This window comes from Passer montanus, unplaced genomic scaffold (assembly GCF_014805655.1).
Source record: "Passer montanus isolate IOZ18808 unplaced genomic scaffold, ASM1480565v1 scaffold54, whole genome shotgun sequence".
NCBI classification, from domain to species: domain Eukaryota; kingdom Metazoa; phylum Chordata; class Aves; order Passeriformes; family Passeridae; genus Passer; species Passer montanus.
In genome coordinates, this window is record NW_024370374.1 from 3,967,563 (window position 1) to 3,987,212 (window position 19,650).

The 19,650-nt window shown below is 42.3% G+C and overlaps 1 protein-coding gene and 1 long non-coding RNA gene across 5 annotated transcripts in view; one reads left to right on the plus strand and one right to left on the minus strand.

Moving 5' to 3' along the window:
• Positions 1-2,000: 2,000 nt before the first annotated feature.
• On the minus strand, positions 2,001-7,142 carry LOC120509828. Of its 2 annotated transcripts, none has more exons than XR_005629351.1 (2): positions 3,462-7,142; positions 2,001-2,287 (listed from the first exon to the last, which is right to left on the minus strand). It is a non-coding gene; the product is annotated as an uncharacterized LOC120509828 (long non-coding RNA). The 2 variants fall into 2 exon arrangements; XR_005629352.1 differs by having other exon boundaries at positions 2,001-2,265; positions 3,462-3,841.
• CSTF3 (cleavage stimulation factor subunit 3) overlaps positions 2,919-19,650 on the plus strand; it is a 48,664-nt gene continuing 31,932 nt past the window's right edge. For all 3 annotated transcript variants that reach the window (XM_039724933.1, XM_039724935.1, XM_039724934.1), the window contains exons 1-3: positions 2,919-3,125; positions 12,455-12,556; positions 12,686-12,781. In XM_039724933.1, coding sequence (XP_039580867.1) covers positions 3,096-3,125; positions 12,455-12,556; positions 12,686-12,781 — 228 coding nt within the window. In that variant the 5' untranslated portion in view covers positions 2,919-3,095. The remainder of the gene's footprint in view (positions 3,126-12,454; positions 12,557-12,685; positions 12,782-19,650) is intronic.

The following is a 19,650-nucleotide window of genomic DNA, read 5'->3' on the forward strand; positions in this document are numbered from 1 at the left end:
TGCCAGGACGAGTGAAGAGAGGAGAATCTCGACTCCATGTTTCAGAAGGCTGGTTTATTATATTATGATATTATATTATATTAAAATGCTACACTAAAACTATACTAAAAAGAATAGAGAGAAAGGATCCATCAGAGAGCTGGAAAGGAATGGAATGAATAACAAAATCTTTTGACGCTCAGAGTCCAACACAGCTACATCTTTGATTGGTCATTAATTAGAAACAACTCACATGCACCAGTGAAAGATGCACCTGTTGGTAAACAATGTCCAGACCACATTCCTCAGCCATCAGATTATTGTTTACATTTATTTTCCGAGGCTTCTCAGCCAGAATGGGAGAAGAGTCCTAGCAAAGGATTTTCATAAAATGTCACAGCGACACCCAGGCACTGCAGAAGTCTCAGCTGAGCAAACCCCAGGCCCCGCCATGGCCTGGCCAAGAGCAGGAGGGGGTCTCAGTTCTCAGGTCCTCCCCTTCACCCTGTGTCTGAAATCCACCTCAGAGGAGGGCAGACAGCCCACAGCCTCCAACAAGTGTGGTGACACTGGTGACACAATCTTCAGCATCCTCTGCACTCTGCTGAGACTCGGCCCTGACACAGAAATTAATAGGGCAGCTCAAATCTGAGGGCTTCAACACTGAGCAGACACAATCAACATAATTACATCTGTGATTGAATCCTGCTGAGAATGAGGTTGCAAACAACATTTGTAGTGGTTGTAGTTGCACAAACCCCGTGATTTCATAGCTAGCATTAAAAATAAGCTGCTAAAATGCCTTGGGAGCCAGGCATGTCAGGTCTGTTTGACAACACTGCCCCAGCTCCCTGAGAGCAGCTTCCTTTCGAATTTGTTTTGCTTACAGTTCACCAAGATCCTGGCCTGGAAGCCTTTAGGGTTCAACATCCCTTTAGGTTCTCATTTTGTTCCAGTTCCAAGCCCCCCTGACCTGTAGGTCCAGCAGCCTTTACCTCCTGAGCAGCCTCAATCTTTGGTTTCTGCCCCATCCCCTCCCAGAGCAGCACAGCCCACAGGGTTCCCTTGTTAAATCCATCGAGTTCCACATCGGTGTGAAAAATGTGTATTTTATGATTGGCTTTTCACAAGTATTAAAATGAATATTGTATGTGTTATGTTAGAAAGTTATGCTATATTAATTTTCTTAAGTAGTGTACTAAATATAGTTTTAGGTTATAACATAATGTTAAAATAGAAACTATGCAAGATATTTGTTTAAGAAAGGACTCACACCAGATAGCAGCCACAGGACACCTGAATCTTTCAGAGAAAGGGAATTTATTGCTCCCTTATCAGCAGAAAACTAACTTCTTCCCACCTCGCTCAGACTGGAAGACGGCATGAGGATTCAGAGGAAGAAGCTGACAGTGACCAGACAGAATCCTGCATTTGAATGGCATTTATGCATCATGTGTGAGATGTGTGAATATGCAACAGGCGATTGTTTTAAAGGGTTAATCCTCTGTTAACGGGGGTCCTTTGCCCAGACAAAGGTACTCGGACGTCCGTATCTCTTTGTCTTTATTGTCTCATATTGTCCTAATCTCAACTGTTCAAATTTTATTACTCTAGTTATGTCACTATTTTTTTTATAACAATTTTATTACTATTAAACGTTTAAAATTTCAAAACCAAGTGGCCGGCGTTTTTCACGTCGGGGAGTGAGCTGGGCAATCAGCAGAGCACAGCAGGCACCAGCAGCGCCCTCAAACCCCACAAACCACCCGGGGCCGAGGCACAGCCCGTGATCCCGGCAGCCCTGGCATTCCCAACAACAGGAAACATGAGAAACTGAGAGCGCAGAGCCGGCGCTCTGCAGCCCTGCAATAACACAAACATTGTCCGCAGAGTCGGCACTCTGCAGCCCTGCAATAACACAAACATTGTCCGCTCAGAGGTTTCACCAGCAATGCCTCGAGCAATTACTTTGAAGGAATTAGTCCCTGTACAGGAAGTGGGAAAAACATTGCAAGAACGACTTGGGGTTTTGAATAGGAGTTGCATTTATTTCTCAAATATTTTCAACACATTGGGCTCCTGCCACAAAGTCCCTGTTCTCCAAGGCCAGGACAGCTTGTCAGCCGAGACACGTTTGTGTTTCACTTCTGAAGAACCTGAATTCTGAGCAGTTACTGCACAGCTAGTCAAGCAGCTCTCCACTCTCTGCTCCCTCTCCTTTCCCAGCTGAAGCTTCAGAAGGCTGCAGATCGTGTTTGCCTTTAAATGTCCCACTGCCACACATTCCTGTGGGTTAAGACAGCGACTTCTGCAAGATGAGGCAGAAAGGAAACCCCAGCGCTAACACCGAGTTACTTCGCGTGTTTCTGTATTACACAATTTTAACAACACTTACACTGCTGCTGTGAGGGCAGTTAAAACACCTTGGTACGCGCCAGCTGAAAAAATCCTCCCAGATCTTTTTTTTTTTTTTTTTTTCATATAGCAGTTTCCCTGCAGTGGCCGATTCAAACCCCCTTTCTCTGGCTGGTGGGTACTTTGTAAGCAAAATTAAGCAGCTTTAGGGGGAGCTGCCTGCTGTGCCTCGATTAGCGAGAGCTCCCGTGAGGGGGAAGGGGCGGCTCTGCGGCTGGCAGCCAAGGCAAAGCGCCGCTGGAAGCCAGCGACCTCCCCCGGCTCCCTGCGTGCCTCGGGCGGGCGCCATGGGCGGCCACAGCGGCTCCCGGCCAGCGGGCCGGGCAGCGCGGCTCCGTGTGGGGCGGGAGCGGCTCCGGGGAGCCAGCTCTGCCCCGACGACGCGGAAAGGGAAGGAAGGGACAGGGAAAGGGCAGGAAAAGCGAGCGGGAAGAGGAAGAGGAGCGTGAGGAGGAAGCGCCCCCTCAGCGCGCCCTCCCGCCCTCAGCGCGCCGCCCCGCCCCTTCCGGCCGCCCCCGCGCGCCGCGATGACGCAGTTCCTCCCGCCAGCCCCGCTCCCCCGCCCCGGGCCGGAGGTGCCGCCGCCATTTTGCCGCTCTCTCGCTGCCGCTGCCCGGGCGCGGCGGCTGCGGCCGGAGGAGCCTCCGTAGGGAGCTTTAACCCGCTCGGGGCCCCGCGCCCCGGCCCGGCGTGAGCGCGCCATGTCCGGAGAGGGAACCGCCGGCGATCAGGTGAGCGGGGGCCGGGTGGGCGCAGGCCGCGCCCGGAGGGAGCGGAGCGGGGCCCCGAGCCCGGCCCGTCGGAAGGAGCCCCGTGGGCAGCGGGGCCGGGCCGTGACGCGGCCGGAGCTGCGGAGCTCAGCCCGCCTGAGCTCGGGGCCGGGCGGACAGTGGGCTGAGGGAGCTGCAGCCCGCACGGGCTGTTTGCAGCGGCAGCGGGCGGGCTTATGTAAAGCGAGCGTTGGCTGGGCTCCGTGCTTAGTGCAGAGGGCCTCTCTTAACGCCACCGTGTGCCTCCGGAATGAGGCATTGCTAAAAGTCCTTAAGCTAGAAACGATAAATACATACCCCTTTTGTTTGATGAAGGGTCTTCTTTGTGGTGCAGCGCCCGTTCCGTTTGGTAGGAGCTAAACTAAAGCCCAAGAAGCGCCACCTCAGCAGGAGGAAGAGCCTCTTTATGCTCAGGGCGGCAGGGCGCTGGCACGGCTGCCCGGCAGGGCGCCGAGTTTCCCTCTCTGGGCACATCCAAACCCAGCTGGACGCATTCCTGTGTCACCTGCTGCAGCCGCTGACCTTGCCTGGGCAGGAGGGCTGGAGCAGGGCATCTCCTGAGCTCCCTTCCACACCTAATGCTGCTGGGGTTCTGTGAGATAACTGCAGTTTCAGCGGAGTTTGGCTTGCTTGTTTGTGTTTTTTGTGGGGTTTTTTTTGTGGGTTTTTTTTTAAATTATACTAAAGTCTGTATTTACCCTAATCTCTTTAATTTTTAGGGAGGTACCACCACAGTGTTATATACATATATATATATATATACACCACCTTTTAAAATTTGGTATTACTGTGAATGATTCCAGCTTGCTGGCAGAGTTTCTCCAAAATGGCTCTGTTTTAGTGGTTGGGATTCTGTTTAAAATCGGTGGTATTTGGAGGGGTGGGGATGAAAAGTTGAGGGAGGAGTTATTGCCAGCAGCCACGTGTCTTAGTGGCCAGTGTAGCCTTTAGAAATATTTAAAATTAAGCCTTCGTGCTCCTTGAAGTGCCTTTTTGTTAGCATAGTGTTAGTTTCTTGCAGAACAGGTGGATTTCTGTGTGTCTGGGCCTGTGCCCCTAAAGGGTGGTGTGTAAGTTTTGTAAGATCACTGTTTGGGTGGATGGGGTGGGCGTAGGAAATGTGCTCAGAGTGTGAAATACTCAGGTTCTGCCTCCCTAGGACAATATCCCAACATTCCCTGTGTGCTCCCAGTTGATCAGGCTGGTCAGTGTGCTTGGAGAGTGTTTAGCATTCTGCAGAATGGTTCCCTCCGTCGGGAGAGGGAGGGCTGCAGAGGAGTGAGAAATGCCACAGCAAAATGTCATGAATGCTGCTGTGTGGCACGGTCCAGATTTCATCTCCCCACTCCAGAGTGTTTTCAAGAACACATCCATGTTTCATGCCTTAATTAAGCTGTTTGTTGAAAGGGCATGTGTGTTTCTGAAGCTTGTAAAGTGTTACTATTTAACTTCAACCCTGCTGACTTCAGGCTTTATTTTCTTTTGCAAGGGAGACTTTGATAAGCAAAAGGTTGGGTTACTGTCTGTGTACTGCATAAAAGTGTCAGGTGTAATGCTGCTGTGCCATATCTCAGAGGGTTTAGCCTTCCCAAACCTGGAAATTGTTATTTGCAGCCTGTGTAAAGTTATTTAGTCCAACCTGTGACTTGGCCTTTGGACCATACTAAGGTTTCGTTTTTTGCCCATTATTATTTCTGTGTTCATGTTGGGTGTGCTTCAGATTAAAAAAGCAGCTCTTACAGGTTGGGTTAATTTTTATATTTTTATTTATACTGCTCCATCCTGATGAAGGCTTCTGGATTCTCCTTTCCTACAAGTCTAATTTTGTTGTGGTCGATTACCTGCCATCCATTAGGTTTCCTTCACTTTCAATAACAGCTTTTTTCTCGGCTGGCAGACTTGTGTTTCTGGGTCTGACTGTTGCCACAGGCTGTATCCAGATCCAGTGTCTTTAGCAACACTGCCAGGGAGTTTTCAGCACAGAGCTCCCACCCAGTCCTGCAGGGAGCCTGAAATGGCTTGAGGGACCCAAATGCCTTGTCCCTGGAGGGAGGAGCAGCAGAGCCTGGTGGCTGGGGCACCCACACTGCAGCTGCTCTAGACCAGCCTGGTGTGGCTGCAAGGCCTCGAGCTCAGCATGCCCAGGGCTCTGAAGGTGCCTTGCTGTAGGAACCGAGGCTGGGCAGGGTGGGATTGCAGCTGCCTCCCCTGTTTGAGGTTTCATCTGCTGCTCCCAGCCCCGAGGTCTGGGTGCTGTGCAGGGATCAGTTAATTTGTGCTCTGCATGAGATGCAGAAATGTGAGAGTGCCTTTGTCAAGGCAGAGCTCTTAGCTGTGGCCCCCTCTCAGGCAGGGGGTTCTGCGTGTTGATTCCCAGCTCCCAGCTTTTGGAAGGCACTGCCAAAAAGCAGCCAGGTGAATAATAAATTGCCTTGCTGTCTGCAGCAAGTGCAGAGCTGTGGTGCTGTAGGAAGGACCAGCAGAGTGGAATGCTGACTGTAGGAAGAGAGGGAGGGAAAAGGGAATGTGAGGTTTGAGACACGGGTGGGCTTTGGGAGGCTTTATTGTACCAGATGCAGTGCAGTTGAAACGTGGCTTTACCACCTTTAGGCCAAGCTTAGCTCCAGGAGTTTTTGGGCTGCTTTACTGCGTGGATCCGGAGTCTGATCGGTGTTATGTAGGTTGTCTCCTCTTTATGTTATTGTAGAACAGACAGAGCAAGAAGACAAGGAAATACAATGCAGCCACAACTCTTGGAGTATATTTTAAATTCTTGCTCTGTGTTAGCTGTGCTGTGCCCAAATTAGTCCTGAAGAACCAGTTGAATCATTTGAGGACTTAAAATCCCTCAGGCCCCTGCCAGACTCCTGGCGAGGCCTCCATGATGTTTAACAAACCAGAATTTCCAGGGGCACTTTCTGGAATACCAAACACTCAGCTCTGTCCGTGTCATAGAAATGCACTTTTGTATGCTGAAGGGCTGCTGCATCTGCCACTGTTGGCCAGAAAATTCCATGACAGGCTCTTCCCAGCCTGGTGTGTCAGGGTTACAAAGAGCCCATGCTTGCACCTGTGGATGTCTTGACATTTTTATGTACACATCTAGTTTCATTTCAGTCATGGTGCTTGTTTCTTGTGCTAAATTCCCCACTTTTTTCCCCCTCTTTATAAATACTTGCCAGGCATCAGCTTCATCTGAAGATCACATAATATTTGCTTTGCCCCAGCATTAGTGCCTTCCAACCTTTCAAGGTTAGAACATGCATTTCACACTCCAGTTAGTGTTTCAAAGACACATCCTCCAGTCTGAGATGCATTTTTTATGTTACATGAATATGGATCTGGTGTGAGACTAAGCTGTGGAAAAAAAGATGTCTGTATTGTCTCTGTGACTATAGAAAATACCTCAGAAACAGTTTGTTCTGGTTTCTTGAGGTGCTTTTGTCCCTTTTGGTTCCTTCCTCCCTTTGTCTTATGTCTGTTTGATGTGGTACATCATGAAAGTTTCTGCATGCTAAAGACAATAGTAAGTGCTGTAGTTAACTTCAATATAATATTTTAAAAATAGATGTCACTGAATGCTGTGCTGAAAGAAGACTTTTCTTGCAGGATTGTGTGGGTTTAACATCACAGGAGGACCCATTTTAGAGAAACCTCTTTAAGAGTGGACAGAATAAGTACAAGTATTGGTGAAGGAAAGCTCCTGAGTTTGTAATGCAGTGATTTAATGACAATTTTTACACAGTTGTAAATAAATTATAATTCAGGTGTATTTCCAGAGTCAGTAAATTCCAGGTATAGTAAGAAGTTTAAGTGAGAAATGTGTCAGTCCAACATTTGGGAAATAGTCCTATGAGGAAAGAAGGATAATCATTCCTAATCTAAAACTTTCAGTTTATCTGGAGTTTCAAACCCAGATTATGTAAGGATGGGGCAGTACTTTAAAAGTACCTTTTTTTGGTCAAGATGAATATACTGGGTGTCATGGTTTGAGGCTGGCACAATGCCAGTGCCCCCATGAAAATACACTCTCCCTAGTGGCTGCCTAGGATTCTTCTCAGCTCTTTGGACATCTCTCACATGCACCAACTTTTCTCACACTTGCCCATTTCCTCCTGCTTCACCTCTCTCCCCTCATTCAGATTCAGGGGGATCAGTATTTGTAAGGTTCCCACTATTCAAAAAAGGGGTTAAAATCTTCACCTCTCTCTGCCCAGAACTCCCACCGAGGCCGGTTCCAGTGCTGCATCCCCCACTCCTGGCCGGCCGTGCTGCAGTTCCCAGGCAGCACAGGCACTGGTGCTCTCTCTCTCTCTCCCCCTCTCCCCGGGGGTGGGGGGGCCCCGATTCCTCTCAGGGCTCCTCTACCCTTCCATCCTGCAGATCCTTCACCCCCTCCTCTGCCCGAGGCTCTGGCCCACCTCACCGGCCCCATGGCTTCCCCGGGCAGGGGAGCTCTGAGCTCCTTCACTGCCCGGGACCGAGAGAGAGATCTCCTGGGAGTTGTCTGATTTTAACTCCCTGTGTTCTCAAAGGCAGTCCATACCTTCAGTGGCCAAACCAGGTGCCAATATTCAAATCCAAGCACTGATTGGTTTGACCACAACCTCAGAAAAAACTCACTTCTTAACCTACAACACGGGGCTATGTCTGCTCCAGTCTTAAAGGACGCAACTTTTCCAAGGCTGCTCACAGTTGAAGTGGCTTAGAGTAGAATAGAAGAAGTCAGGGCATTAAGAACATTTAAGAAAGTGCAAGTTTTGATAAGCTGAAACTACAGTTTCCCCAGTGAAGGGATGTGTTACTGAGGAAAGGGTTTTAAAACTTCTTGTTCTCTGCACATGCAGCTTTAAATAAACTTTAAGGGAGAAAAGCCAGCCTGTAAATTTAGCAAACTGGACAACTAACAATGCTTGTTAAGTTGCATGTTAATATACTTGAAATTTCATTCACCGGGTGTGTTGCAGGCCAGGCTGTGCTAAAGTGTGCAATATCCAGCCAAAACCACCAAACTGGCTTCTGTCTTAATGGCCAGAAACCTCTTTTGGATATCCAAGCAATTTGACTAAAGTAGCTGTTAAAATTCCTGCCTTTTTGTGTACAACTGCTCCTCCTGTGATGTTAAACCCACACAATCCTGCAAGAAAAATCTTCTTTGGTGTGTAGAAGTTCTTATTTCATAATTAGTGGTAGTTTTTAAAGCATCTTGAACTGGCCCCTTCATGGATGTAATGGGTGTTGTAAACACATTTCCTTTCCACTGCAGAGAATCCTGTTGTGGAAACGGGAGGATACCTTAACCAATTGGATCTATATAGCTTTGCAAATAATTTAAAGGTATGTAGGGATTTTCTTAGGCACTTTGGCATCATGAAGATTCATTCAAGAGGTCTGAGGAAGCTGTTGATTTTTAGGAATATGGTATAAACCAAGAGTATTCCTTTGCAGGTGATTGATAAATAAGCAAATACTAAAAGTGAACTTGATTTCCTCTGGTTTTATTCCCTCAGACATTCTTGAAGAATTCAGAATTGGATTTGTTCAGTTGATGTATTTTGCAGGAAGGAGCTGCTAGATCCCTTCCTAGAAAATGTTAGTTTAGATCTCTTGAGGTTTTGGAAAGATCTTTTTATACTTCTGGTATCTGTGAAACTTCAATTCTGTTGCTATTTGTCAGTGTATAAATAATAAAAGGGTAGTTGTGAACTGGACTAGGTGGTAATAATCTGTAGAAAACCCTAAGTGCTAAAATAATTCCATGACCTTCAAAGAGTTGTTCATGGGATAGGATCCTGATGATGTAGAGATCTACTGTACAAAGTTAATAAAAGCAGGGGGAAAAGGTGGTTTTACAGTCTGTGTGCAATGTTTTTTTTCAGGTAGTGAAGAAAAATTAAAAGCCAGTATCTGATTAGGTTTAGTTTGATGGTATTTAGGCTGGTCTAAGTTGGGGCTGCTAGAGTCCTGAATGATTTTGCATCCTTTTTGTTGCATCTGATCCTGAAGGGGGTTGAACCATTAGAAAGTTAATCCCTTTTCCAATAGGATTATTTTTCTGCTGCTTTAACTCCCTGAAGTGTCTTGCTACAGGATGAGATTACCTGGAAATGCATATCTAGGGGCAGGATAATGGCAGTGAACACCCAAGAATTACATGGTCACAGTTTTGGATATTGGCTGTTGTGCAAGCACTACAATGAGAAATACATAGTCAGAAGCTGTGTGCCCTTGAACTGTGATAGCAGCAGCTGTGAGCACAAATTGCAGTTAACATAAAGTTCTCAAAAGCAGGATCACATCTTCCTGGCTGTGGTTGAGTTAGGTTAGGAGTCAGGCTCGTGGTTCCACTTTGCTGTGTGCTTGCTGTAGGTGTTAGTCCTCACAATGGGTGTTTGTTCACGCACCCAGTTCTGGCAAAATGGTCCAGAAAATCCTGAGTGTTGATTCCTCCAGGATATTAGGAGTGATTATTTGTGAAGATGCAGTGAGGTCTTACTTGTGCCCAGCTAGAACCAGGACATGGATGTGCCTGCAGTGCAGTGTGTCCCTGAGATGTGGGTGGCTTTGATAGTGCTGGAGAGGGACAGGAGAAGGAGTTCTCACTGGCTCTGAGAAGTTGAGTGTTTTCTTCTGTGTGACCTAAGGTCACAAGCAGGTCCAGGCAGTCTAGTTCAAAACTGATCATCTGTAGGGTGCCTGTAATTTGTCTTGTATAACTGAAGGGAGAACTTTATCTGCTGCTGCTGAACAATGATTTGCCAACTTAGAAAATCAGTCCTTTTTGTGTTCCAGTAAAATAATTGTGTTTCTTGCACAGTTTGATTCATGTATCAAATACACAAAAATTATTTAGGATTGCTGTGGTTGTGCATCTTATCCCCATCGTTTTTTTCCTGAGCCATTTCTGCCTTTCTGAGTCTGAATTTATGACCCTGTAGCTTTATAGGTGAATCAAATTCCTGGAAGTCTTCACTCAGCTGGCGCTGCAGTGAAATGCTTATTTTTGTGTCACCTGGAAAGATTAGAGGAAATACAATTTAACTACTTCTGTAATAGTTGAAAGGTGCTTCAGTGGCCCATGCTACTTTATCTTGTTTAAAACTCAGTATTCCAGGGCAGGACCTTGTGCTTTTGTAGGGTGAGATACATTTTGTTGTAGCAGACATTGATGGTACATGTGCCCTTCTGTCTAAATGTATCCAGAATAATTTGTTTGAGACAAGTAAATTTCTCTGGGTTGGTTGTAGTCAGGAGCAGCGCTTCCCACCGATGTTGATGTATTTGAATTGGTGCTTTATTGAATAAGCAACATTTCAGCTTTGGGCCACCTGTAGGGGTAGCTTACAGAAACAGTTTTAAACTTCAGAAACTTCAGCTTCAGTGCTGTTTCTGGAAGCTCAGTAATGTTTATGCATGTCATTTGGGAAGAAATAAAACCTCTAGTTCATTTTATACTGTTCTACATCTTAAGCAAGTTGAACTACTACAGAATCAAAATTTTGATGGACTTAAAGATGTAAAACTATTCATATGGCAATTTATAAATTTGCTACTTTAGAGCTGTTAGCTTTGAGCTACTTTGATTTTTAAACCAAATTAATTTTGTAATAGTTTAATGTGGGACTTGATATTTGCCTTCCAAGCTACACTGCTTTGCATTAATTAGTGTTTTGAATTGCTTGAAAAGTGAATCAAAAGGAGTAATGGTCTTTAAACACCTATAAAGCCCAGACCACTGATTTTTTTCTTTTCCCTTTATTATATATCTGCCACTACATGTCCAATTAACAATTCTGCAATATTTTTGATCCTTTTCCCATGTTATGAGTCGTTTTATTAAATGATATATTTAATGGGATATGCTTTGAATTTTATCCTGCTAATAGGACTGACACAAAAACTGCTAATGCTGAAAAATATTCAGAGCTAGTGTAGTTACCTTCTGCTTCCCATTCTAAAGAGTGGTGGCACCTTTGAGAGAGGAGTGTTGGGTCTCTCGGTGCTGTGTCTTTTCCAGCTTCAGAAGGATGCATTGTCCTGCTGGGGCAGGGAGCTTGGACCAGGTGACCACTGTAATCCCCTCCAGCCTGTCCCATGCTGGCATTCTGGGACCTAGACCCAATGTTAAGAATTAAAACTAATTCCTTGAAATCATCTTTTAGCAAGTGATGGAGTTTGGGGGCTTTTTTAGATTTTTCTGCAACTTTTAGGAATTTTTTTTACAGTCACACTGCACTACACATTAGGGATGAATATTCTAACAGTAATTATGAAGTGAAATTGTAAAATGTCACCAGCGAGGTCTTATAGTAGCAATTTAAGGGTTACTATTGTTCCATCTCACAAAGGCAAGAATTTAGTTGGTGTGGTTTTTGTGTTGCTGTTACCTGCCTAAAATTGAGCCAGGTTTTCAAAGTTAGTGAATAAGTGGTTTGGAGTAATAGTCAGAACAATATTTCAGGCTTAATACATAAACTTCAGTTTATTTAGGGTTGTAACAAGCATGTATTTTAAGGGTGTCTATATGTGATCTTCACACTGTAATTTTTTATTCTACTTTGTGTTAACAATGTTAGATCTAGGAAAAAAACCCTGAAAATCATAAAGCAAGTTATTTCCCAAAGAATTTGAAAGTAACTATGTTAACAAGTTTGCATTCCATTTGATAAAGCTTTTAGCCTCAAAAAAAGCTTTTAAATTTCAATAGGAATGTCTGAGTGTTTAAAAAAAAATCAAGGTGGTTTTAGTGCCAAAGCTACAGGAAGGCATCTGTAGGACTGAGAGATCAGAAAGTGAACAAAGAAACTGTGTTTGGATAGAGTGATTTTCTGCTAAACCATCCTCTCCTGGTTTTTTGTTAAACTCGTGATACCAAATACCTGCTGTTCTCCAAGTCCACAATGACTCCTGGATAAACTGGATTTGTTTGCTGAACTCTGTAATAGCAATACTGGGCTGAATTTACTTTTGCATCTTGAAGTTCCAGGTTGGTAAAAATGTTTAAAATTCTTAGTGCAGTAAATATTCCAGCAAACTCAAATTTGTTTTCAGGTTTTACAGACACTGAATTGGTTTAGTCTAACATCTTGGTTGATGTCCATAACATGCAGAACTTGTGCTGAGCGTGATTATTTTCCTGAGACAACTTGTTTTCCAGTTTAGAAATTCCATTTTAAAAGCTGTGGAATGTTACACTGTTGAAATGTTATCTTTAACTTGACTGTGTAGGTGGGACAGAACTTTTCAAACACTGCTTGTGATCTCTTATGTCTTCTTTTTAATTTTTCTAGACTGCTGAATATGTCCCAGAAAAAGTGAAGAAAGCTGAAAAGAAACTAGAAGAAAATCCATATGACCTTGACGCTTGGAGCATTCTCATTCGAGAGGCACAGGTTTAGTGATATAGGATTACATTTCCTTATCTATGGTCCACTCACACTATTTCGTTCTGGAGTAAAATCAGCATATTCATTTACATAAATCATAATATTGTAAATGCTGTTTTGATTTTCAATTTTTAGAATCAGCCTATAGACAAAGCACGGAAGACCTATGAACGCCTTGTTGCCCAGTTCCCCAGTTCTGGCAGATTCTGGAAACTGTACATTGAAGCAGAGGTTAATATTTTTACATTTTTTCTTACATAACATTTCATAGGATTTTAAGTTTATATTTTTATAAGCATGAATAAGATAGGCACATAATATCTAGGGGAAAGGGGATTTTAAATATGCCTTGCCTTTATTTTGTAAAATAGGTACAAAGGAATGATTAAAATGAATTCTAAAGTATTGGGTCTTTCATGAGTTGATGATTGTTGCATTATGGAATTGCAACAACATTAAAACTGTTTCAATGGTATTGGAGTGCTTTAGCCTTTTATTTGCTTGTCGTGTCAATTTATTGCCTCCCGTGTCATTTACTTAGAGAATTTTTTTTTTTTACACATACAAACTAATTTGAGTGACTTTCTCTGAATATTTGGTTCTTTTATTTTTATTTTTTTTTGCTTTCTTAGGGAATTGAATGTTTCTGTGAACAGTGTTTGCAGGGAGGGTGTGGGGATGGAAGCTAATTTGTGGAATGAAAATGCCTTAGCCCAACTCATTAGCTTTTAAAAATCCCAACAAATTGTGATTGTTTCCATAACTGGGTAAGACTTACCACTAAATGCATTGGTCAGTTAAACTGTCTCTAATGACATGCCATGAAATTCCCTGTATAATCATGGGGGAGGGGGTGGTGTTCATTTTGGTTTGATTCCTTTCTGTAGCTGGTATTCAATACTAATACACATGGTTTCTGTGGGCATCTTCTGGCTGCACACTTTCCTTGAGACAGATTTTCTGTTTGCTAAACTTCTGGGGTGGGGGCCTGTATTCTGTAGGTGAGAAATGAGCTCTCTTTTTCTTCCATTTGATGTGAAATTTCATTGCATAGTTACCATATCTTATTTTACATTAAATTACTTATCCAGAAATGTCTGGCAGTAAATTTTGAAGATAAGGAAAACTGGGATCATGGGACTCAAACAGAAATTTTTATATTGCAGTTTATAGTAAGATGCTACAGTGCAAAATAGTGCCATCTAAATGGAATGGTACTAAATTAAATACAGAGAGTTTTCACTATCTTGTTTGCAGCAGTAGTTAGAATGCTGATGGTTATTCATGTCTGGGAGATTGCAAATGGACTAACATACAAATACATATTTTTCCTTTTTGGACCCTGCAGCCAAATCCATTAGCCTCTTGTACCCTGAAATGTTTGCTACAGGTTCTACTTTCAGAATTGAATCTAATTTCATAATTGCATTAAATTTCCTGATTTCTGTGCTTTTTTAAAACCTTTACCTTTCCCATGCCTCAAATTTAAGGGTTGAGTAAGGCCATCTCAGAAAGCCAGTTCTATACTGTGCATCCTTCAGCAGAAATTCCCGTTGTCAGTGTAAAGCTCCCTGCCTCAAACCACATTCAGAGATGAACTGACAGATGTCACCTCCCCTAATTTATAATCTGAGAGTATTTAGAAACCTTAACAGTGGCAAACGTGTCATGGGCAGGATTTTTTACCTGTTCCTTTGAGGAGGGCACCTCAGCAGTTACAGGTACCAGGGACTGTGAGGTAAATCTGAGAGGGAAAGAATTGTCATAACCATCGCTAGTTCTTGTGTGTCTGCTTATGTATACACTTCAAATCTTAGAGAAATGGAGTATATAGTTCTGTTATTCAAAACAATGGAAAAATAGGAGCTGTAGATTCCTGGTAGAGGTTACACCTGAATAGGGTTATATTTGAAAGAAATGTAAGGAGAAAGAATGTAATGAAATGAAAGAAATGTAAAGAAATTCATTTTTTATCTTAACAGCCTAACTTTTAAAATCCCAGTTATGACTTACTGTAACGAGGAAAGTTGAAAATTAACATATTACAACTGATAGTGGCCAATTTATGAGCAAAGCACTATGCTGTTCTCTGGTTTTTTTAAGCATACATAGCTATAAGTTGAAATAACTTATTTCCAAATTCCTCTCTAAAAAAATATGCTCACACAACTGGGCACTGTTGTCAGTGTTGTTTTCAGATGCATATTATTTGTACAGTCCATCTGGGTGAATTCATATCAAAATGCTTTATCAAATGTTCTTTAAACACTGTGGTTAAATTAAGACTTTAGTTAATTTTTGAAGGCTGAGTAGAGGAATTCTGTTCAAGCTTCTTTTTACTGCAGCCTTAAGATGCACAAGGAGTATAAGGAAAGTATTTTCCAAGTATTTTTCCCCTGGCAATTTTAGTAGTCTCCTCCTTCTAGAAAGCTTTTCTTGGGCTGTTCAGAAGTATATAACTTTCTAGCCATGACTTAGTACAATAAACCTGTGGTAGATCTCCAGCACTGTTTTCAATTTACCTTTACTTTTTTTGCAAAATCTTCAGTCATCTGTTACCTGCATTTCCTCTGATGTCAAAACAAGTATTTTATTCTTTAACATGAAAATGTTTTCTCTTTCATCCCAGAAAGACAAAGAGGGGGGGAAGTGGGGGTTCTGTTCTGGCAGGTTGTCTTTCACTAGAGAATTTTGCCCTCTGAAAGATACAAATCAGAGCTGAAAAACTTTTCCTAGTTGTGGTGTATTGGAAGATGAGCCAGGGTGAGGGTTATGAAAAGAGCCTTATGAAAAAGAAGTTAGCCCTGTAACAGCTGTGCTCTCCAAGTTGTTAGAAGTCTTTAAATTCCCCTTTGTCTGACTTAACAAATGTGTTCTCTTTAGTCACTTCCAGTCTTCAGCAGTAGAAATTGTTGATAAACTATCTGAATAAAAAACTGCATATGCCAGTTCCATTTGTCATATGTAACTTGAAAGTGCAGGCCGTACTGCTGTGATTACCTCTTGGCTTTATGGCTGTGTTTGACTGTTCTGCTTCTTGTGTATGACTGTGTTCCCTACTGGAATACAGCAGAGAGCAGTGCTCAGCCAGCACTCAGTGTATCATCCAGCTCACCACAACTGATGCACAGAGCATGCTAAAGGAACCAAATCAGCATTTTGTGTGCCAAACCCTGATTTATATGCTCTGCTCTCTGCATTGTGACTGGTTAGGTAGTCAGTAGAACATGGAGATTAGTTAGGAAGAGCATGCTTTGACAGTCTGTTAACAGGAATTACACTATTAAAGTTGAAATTGATGAAAAGTTTGGATTCTTGAACTGGTTCTTATTTCTTCTGACCTTCAAAGAAGAACTACAGGACTTAGAAATAAGTGGATGAAACAACTCCTAGTTCACAGCTGGTTTTGGGTCATACTATTTGAACATCTCAGTAGAGTTTTGGATTTGCTAAGTATTTAAGCAAATAAAATAGTTAACTGGCTATTCTGCATCTGTTAAAATTTAGAAAGTGAAACAGTAGTGCTATTCTTCCCAAACTCTTATTTTCTCTAGTTACTTAAAGTACACTTTTCTTGTGATACCTTTCTCATAAAAACCTCCTCTGAGAAAACTTGACTCGATTGCCATGGCAGTGCCTCTTTCACAGTTGTATAAAGGAGTGTCTCAGTCTCAGCCCCACGTGTGCCATAATATTAAATTCCTAGATCACACAGTCTGGACTCTAGCCTGCTCTGCTGCTGTGCTGTGTCTCCTTGGGTAAGTTATTTAACCTGTTTGCAATTATGAAACAGATACCTACCTACCTCACAGGGTTGTTGTGAGGCTGCTTTAGTGATTAAAGTGCTTTTGGCACCTGCCTAAAAGGTGCTATAGAAATGTGAAAATAAATCCAGTTTAATACTCTGTGGTCCCATAGGCCCAGCTGTCTCTTACTGTTTCCTTTGTCACTTTGATTGAACCATCCTTTAGATACAGAAAGACCTGATAATGCTTTTTGTGCTCATGGAAGAACATTTATTTTACCAGTCTGGTAAATGCTTCAGTAGTTCTGAAGCAAGCTTTTGAAGTTGCCTTTTTTTTTCTCTGCTAGTTTCCTTTGAGAAATCACCAGGTTGAAAATCCTGTTAAGCATATTTATCAAACTGTATTGACATATTTTCAATCATTTTTTAAAATGATTTAAGGAATTTTTAGTTCCAGTTATTCTGAATGGAAACTTTCCTCTGTAATTATCCTGAATGCTTCAGGCCAGTTCACACCACACCTTTTTACCTTTTTTATTGAGTGGTACAGCATTATATCCTGGTCATTTTGAACATTGTTAATAGGGCTTAAAAGGATGCCAAAGTTAAAGACGTAAAAATCATATCCAGAAAACAGTTGTGACAAGTAGCCCCAAGTCTAGAAACAATAAATACAAAGCTGGTAACATGCATGTAAAAGGTTTGGCTGTTAATATGTATTTTTTGTCTTGAGAATTTTGCAAGACTCCTGTGTTATTGCTTGTCCTAAAGAAATGCAACCAGATACGTTTGTTTAGATAACTTCTATTTCCTATGGACATTTTGAATTTTAAATGTCTTTGTAACAGATGCTGTGTGAAGCATCTCACATTCAGGGGGTTGGACCACAGCTTAGGGTTGATTGTTTTGCATTTCATCCTATGCAATACATCAGTATCTTTAATTAATGTAATTCACACTGGTGTGGATACTAGTCAGAATGTATCATTTAACATACTTGTATATGAAAAATGTAAATAAAACCATTTAGAAAAATGATTGTTTTTGTTTAAAATGTCTGTGTTTCTTCAAAGCATTTTCTTCCCCTGTTTTACTTTAGTCTGGTTATGAATTCAGAAAGGAGAATGTTGTACATATCACCAAAATTATTCTGCTTGGGGATAAATGGGAACTGACTTCTGTCAGGATGAAGTTGGGGTGATCAGAAGTCAAAGCAGAATAGACTTGCCTGAGATTCTGTTTAGTGGTACTTTCAACTGAATATATTGTGTGTATCACCAGCTGATCGTAGTGAATTTCTTAGTGGAAAGCATCCCCATGATAATCCATGCCCACCCCAGTAGCCAGCCACATTTCTCATGGTAAGCTTGTGCTTTGAGAAACTGCTGTACAGGTGCTCTGTACAAATACCCATACTCCACAGTCTGGACTGCCTCAGTCTGAGATTTTCAATCTTCTTTACAGCTGTATTATTTATGATCTTTTCTTATTTGTGTGTGGACTTGTTCCATTCCTGTTAATAAATGTTGTTCTGTCTGTGTGATTATTGTAGACTTGCACTAGAAAGTGAATGCACCTTTTTCCTGTCTCTCTGCTAAAGTGTCAATACAGGTGTGTCTACATCTTGCATAGTTCCCCTGGTCCTACAAGCTGTGTAATACCAGAAAGTTGCCCACATACTGACATTTGTAGTTTGAGAAGATGCATGCAGTACAACACTAGTGGGTTTCTTCATAATTCTGTTTGCAGTATTTGATAATTAAAAATACTATGGGGAAGTTTTAGGACATTTTTGAAGTGGAAGCGATGCCTAATGCAGAGATTACTCTGAACCCTCTTCTATGATGTGTTGCTATTTACACATGAATAAACACAAACTACTTCCTGTTCTGTTGTATTCTTTCCATGTGGGGTGACAGCAGTATATCCCTGTTAGCCATGTTAGCTACGTGCTCTTGTTCACAACACTTCTGAAGTGTCACTTCCAAATGTAAGAGGGACAGTGAAAACTTACTGTGTGCTTTCTTCCATTGAAGTCATTCATTGATTCCTTGCTGTTTTGAGGGGGAAATCTGTGTGTCAGGTCAGGCACAAACTTGGGCTTCCTATGTCTGAACCTGAAAGAAGCAGAACTTAAAACAGGTTTCTTGTGTATGCTCTATTTGCTATGGATTGGTTCTCCATCTGCTTGGAGAGGGAAACTATAATTGTAATCTTTGATTCTTTTGTATATCTCTTCCAGCTGCCAGCTGGTTGAGTTCCTGATCTTTGTTCAGATTTTGAGAAACATGATGGTTGAGAGGACATTTCCTGTTAAACCTTCTCTGCTAGTGCTACTACATAAAATAATGTGTGGCTGTTTGCTGCAGAATGTCTTTACAGGCTGTGGGAAGGCTTTGAGTCATGGCTGGGATGAAATCCAGTGACTTTTCTTAGCTGGAAGGTCTGTGGGAGCAAGCCCTTCCCCATGGCATTCCTGTGTTCTCTTAGTACTAGTGCTCTTCATTTACAAGAGTGCATTGGGTTTCCTCCTCGTTTTATTCTTGATTTTTCTCACCAGTGGCTTCAGAATGATGGGTGCTCCATAGCCAGTGACGGTTTTGGATTTCTGCAATGACACATTGTGTACCTAACATCCTATGACTTTTTTTTTTTCTTACATAAAGCAATTCAAAAGTGAGAAGAAGGAGTATGCATTGGTCTGTCACTGTATAACATTGCAGAGGTAGCATTTGCTGTGTGCACGTTATGTACATGTAGTTAACTACACATGAGGAAATCTTAATTTGTAATTAAATCATCTAATTTCTAATTAGAAATTATTCTATTATTTCTAATAGAATTATTCTTACTATTCTATTATTTCTAATAACATAAGCAACTTGAATTCGATCTGTAGTGGGGTTTAGCTGATTTGGTCATGACAGATATTCCTAATACAAAAGCATGGGAGCATTTCCAGGGTTCGTTGGAGCATTGTAGATGTTAGGTTTTGAGGATAGGCAGATAAGAAGAAAGGTGTTCTTTTTTGAGTTTTGTGCACAGTTTTCAGTAATAACTTCTGTAGGATGGAGTCCTGTTGCATCTGGAGACAAAACCTCACTGTTAATCTGAAGTGGAAACAGCTGGGCTGTCTCTGTTCCCTTAAAAGCAGATTGGAGAAGCCCTGTGACGGGCTGTGCATTAATCTTGCCTTGCTCCAGTCCCAGTGAGCACACAGTGCTGATCTGTTGGCAGGTGCTGCACCCGGTGCTCTTGTAGGTTGCTGGACTCAAGGCTCTCAGAGCTGTGACATCTCTGACGTACTCCAAAAGGAGAGGAGTTAGTATGCTGAGGATGTGTGCTGATTTTATTC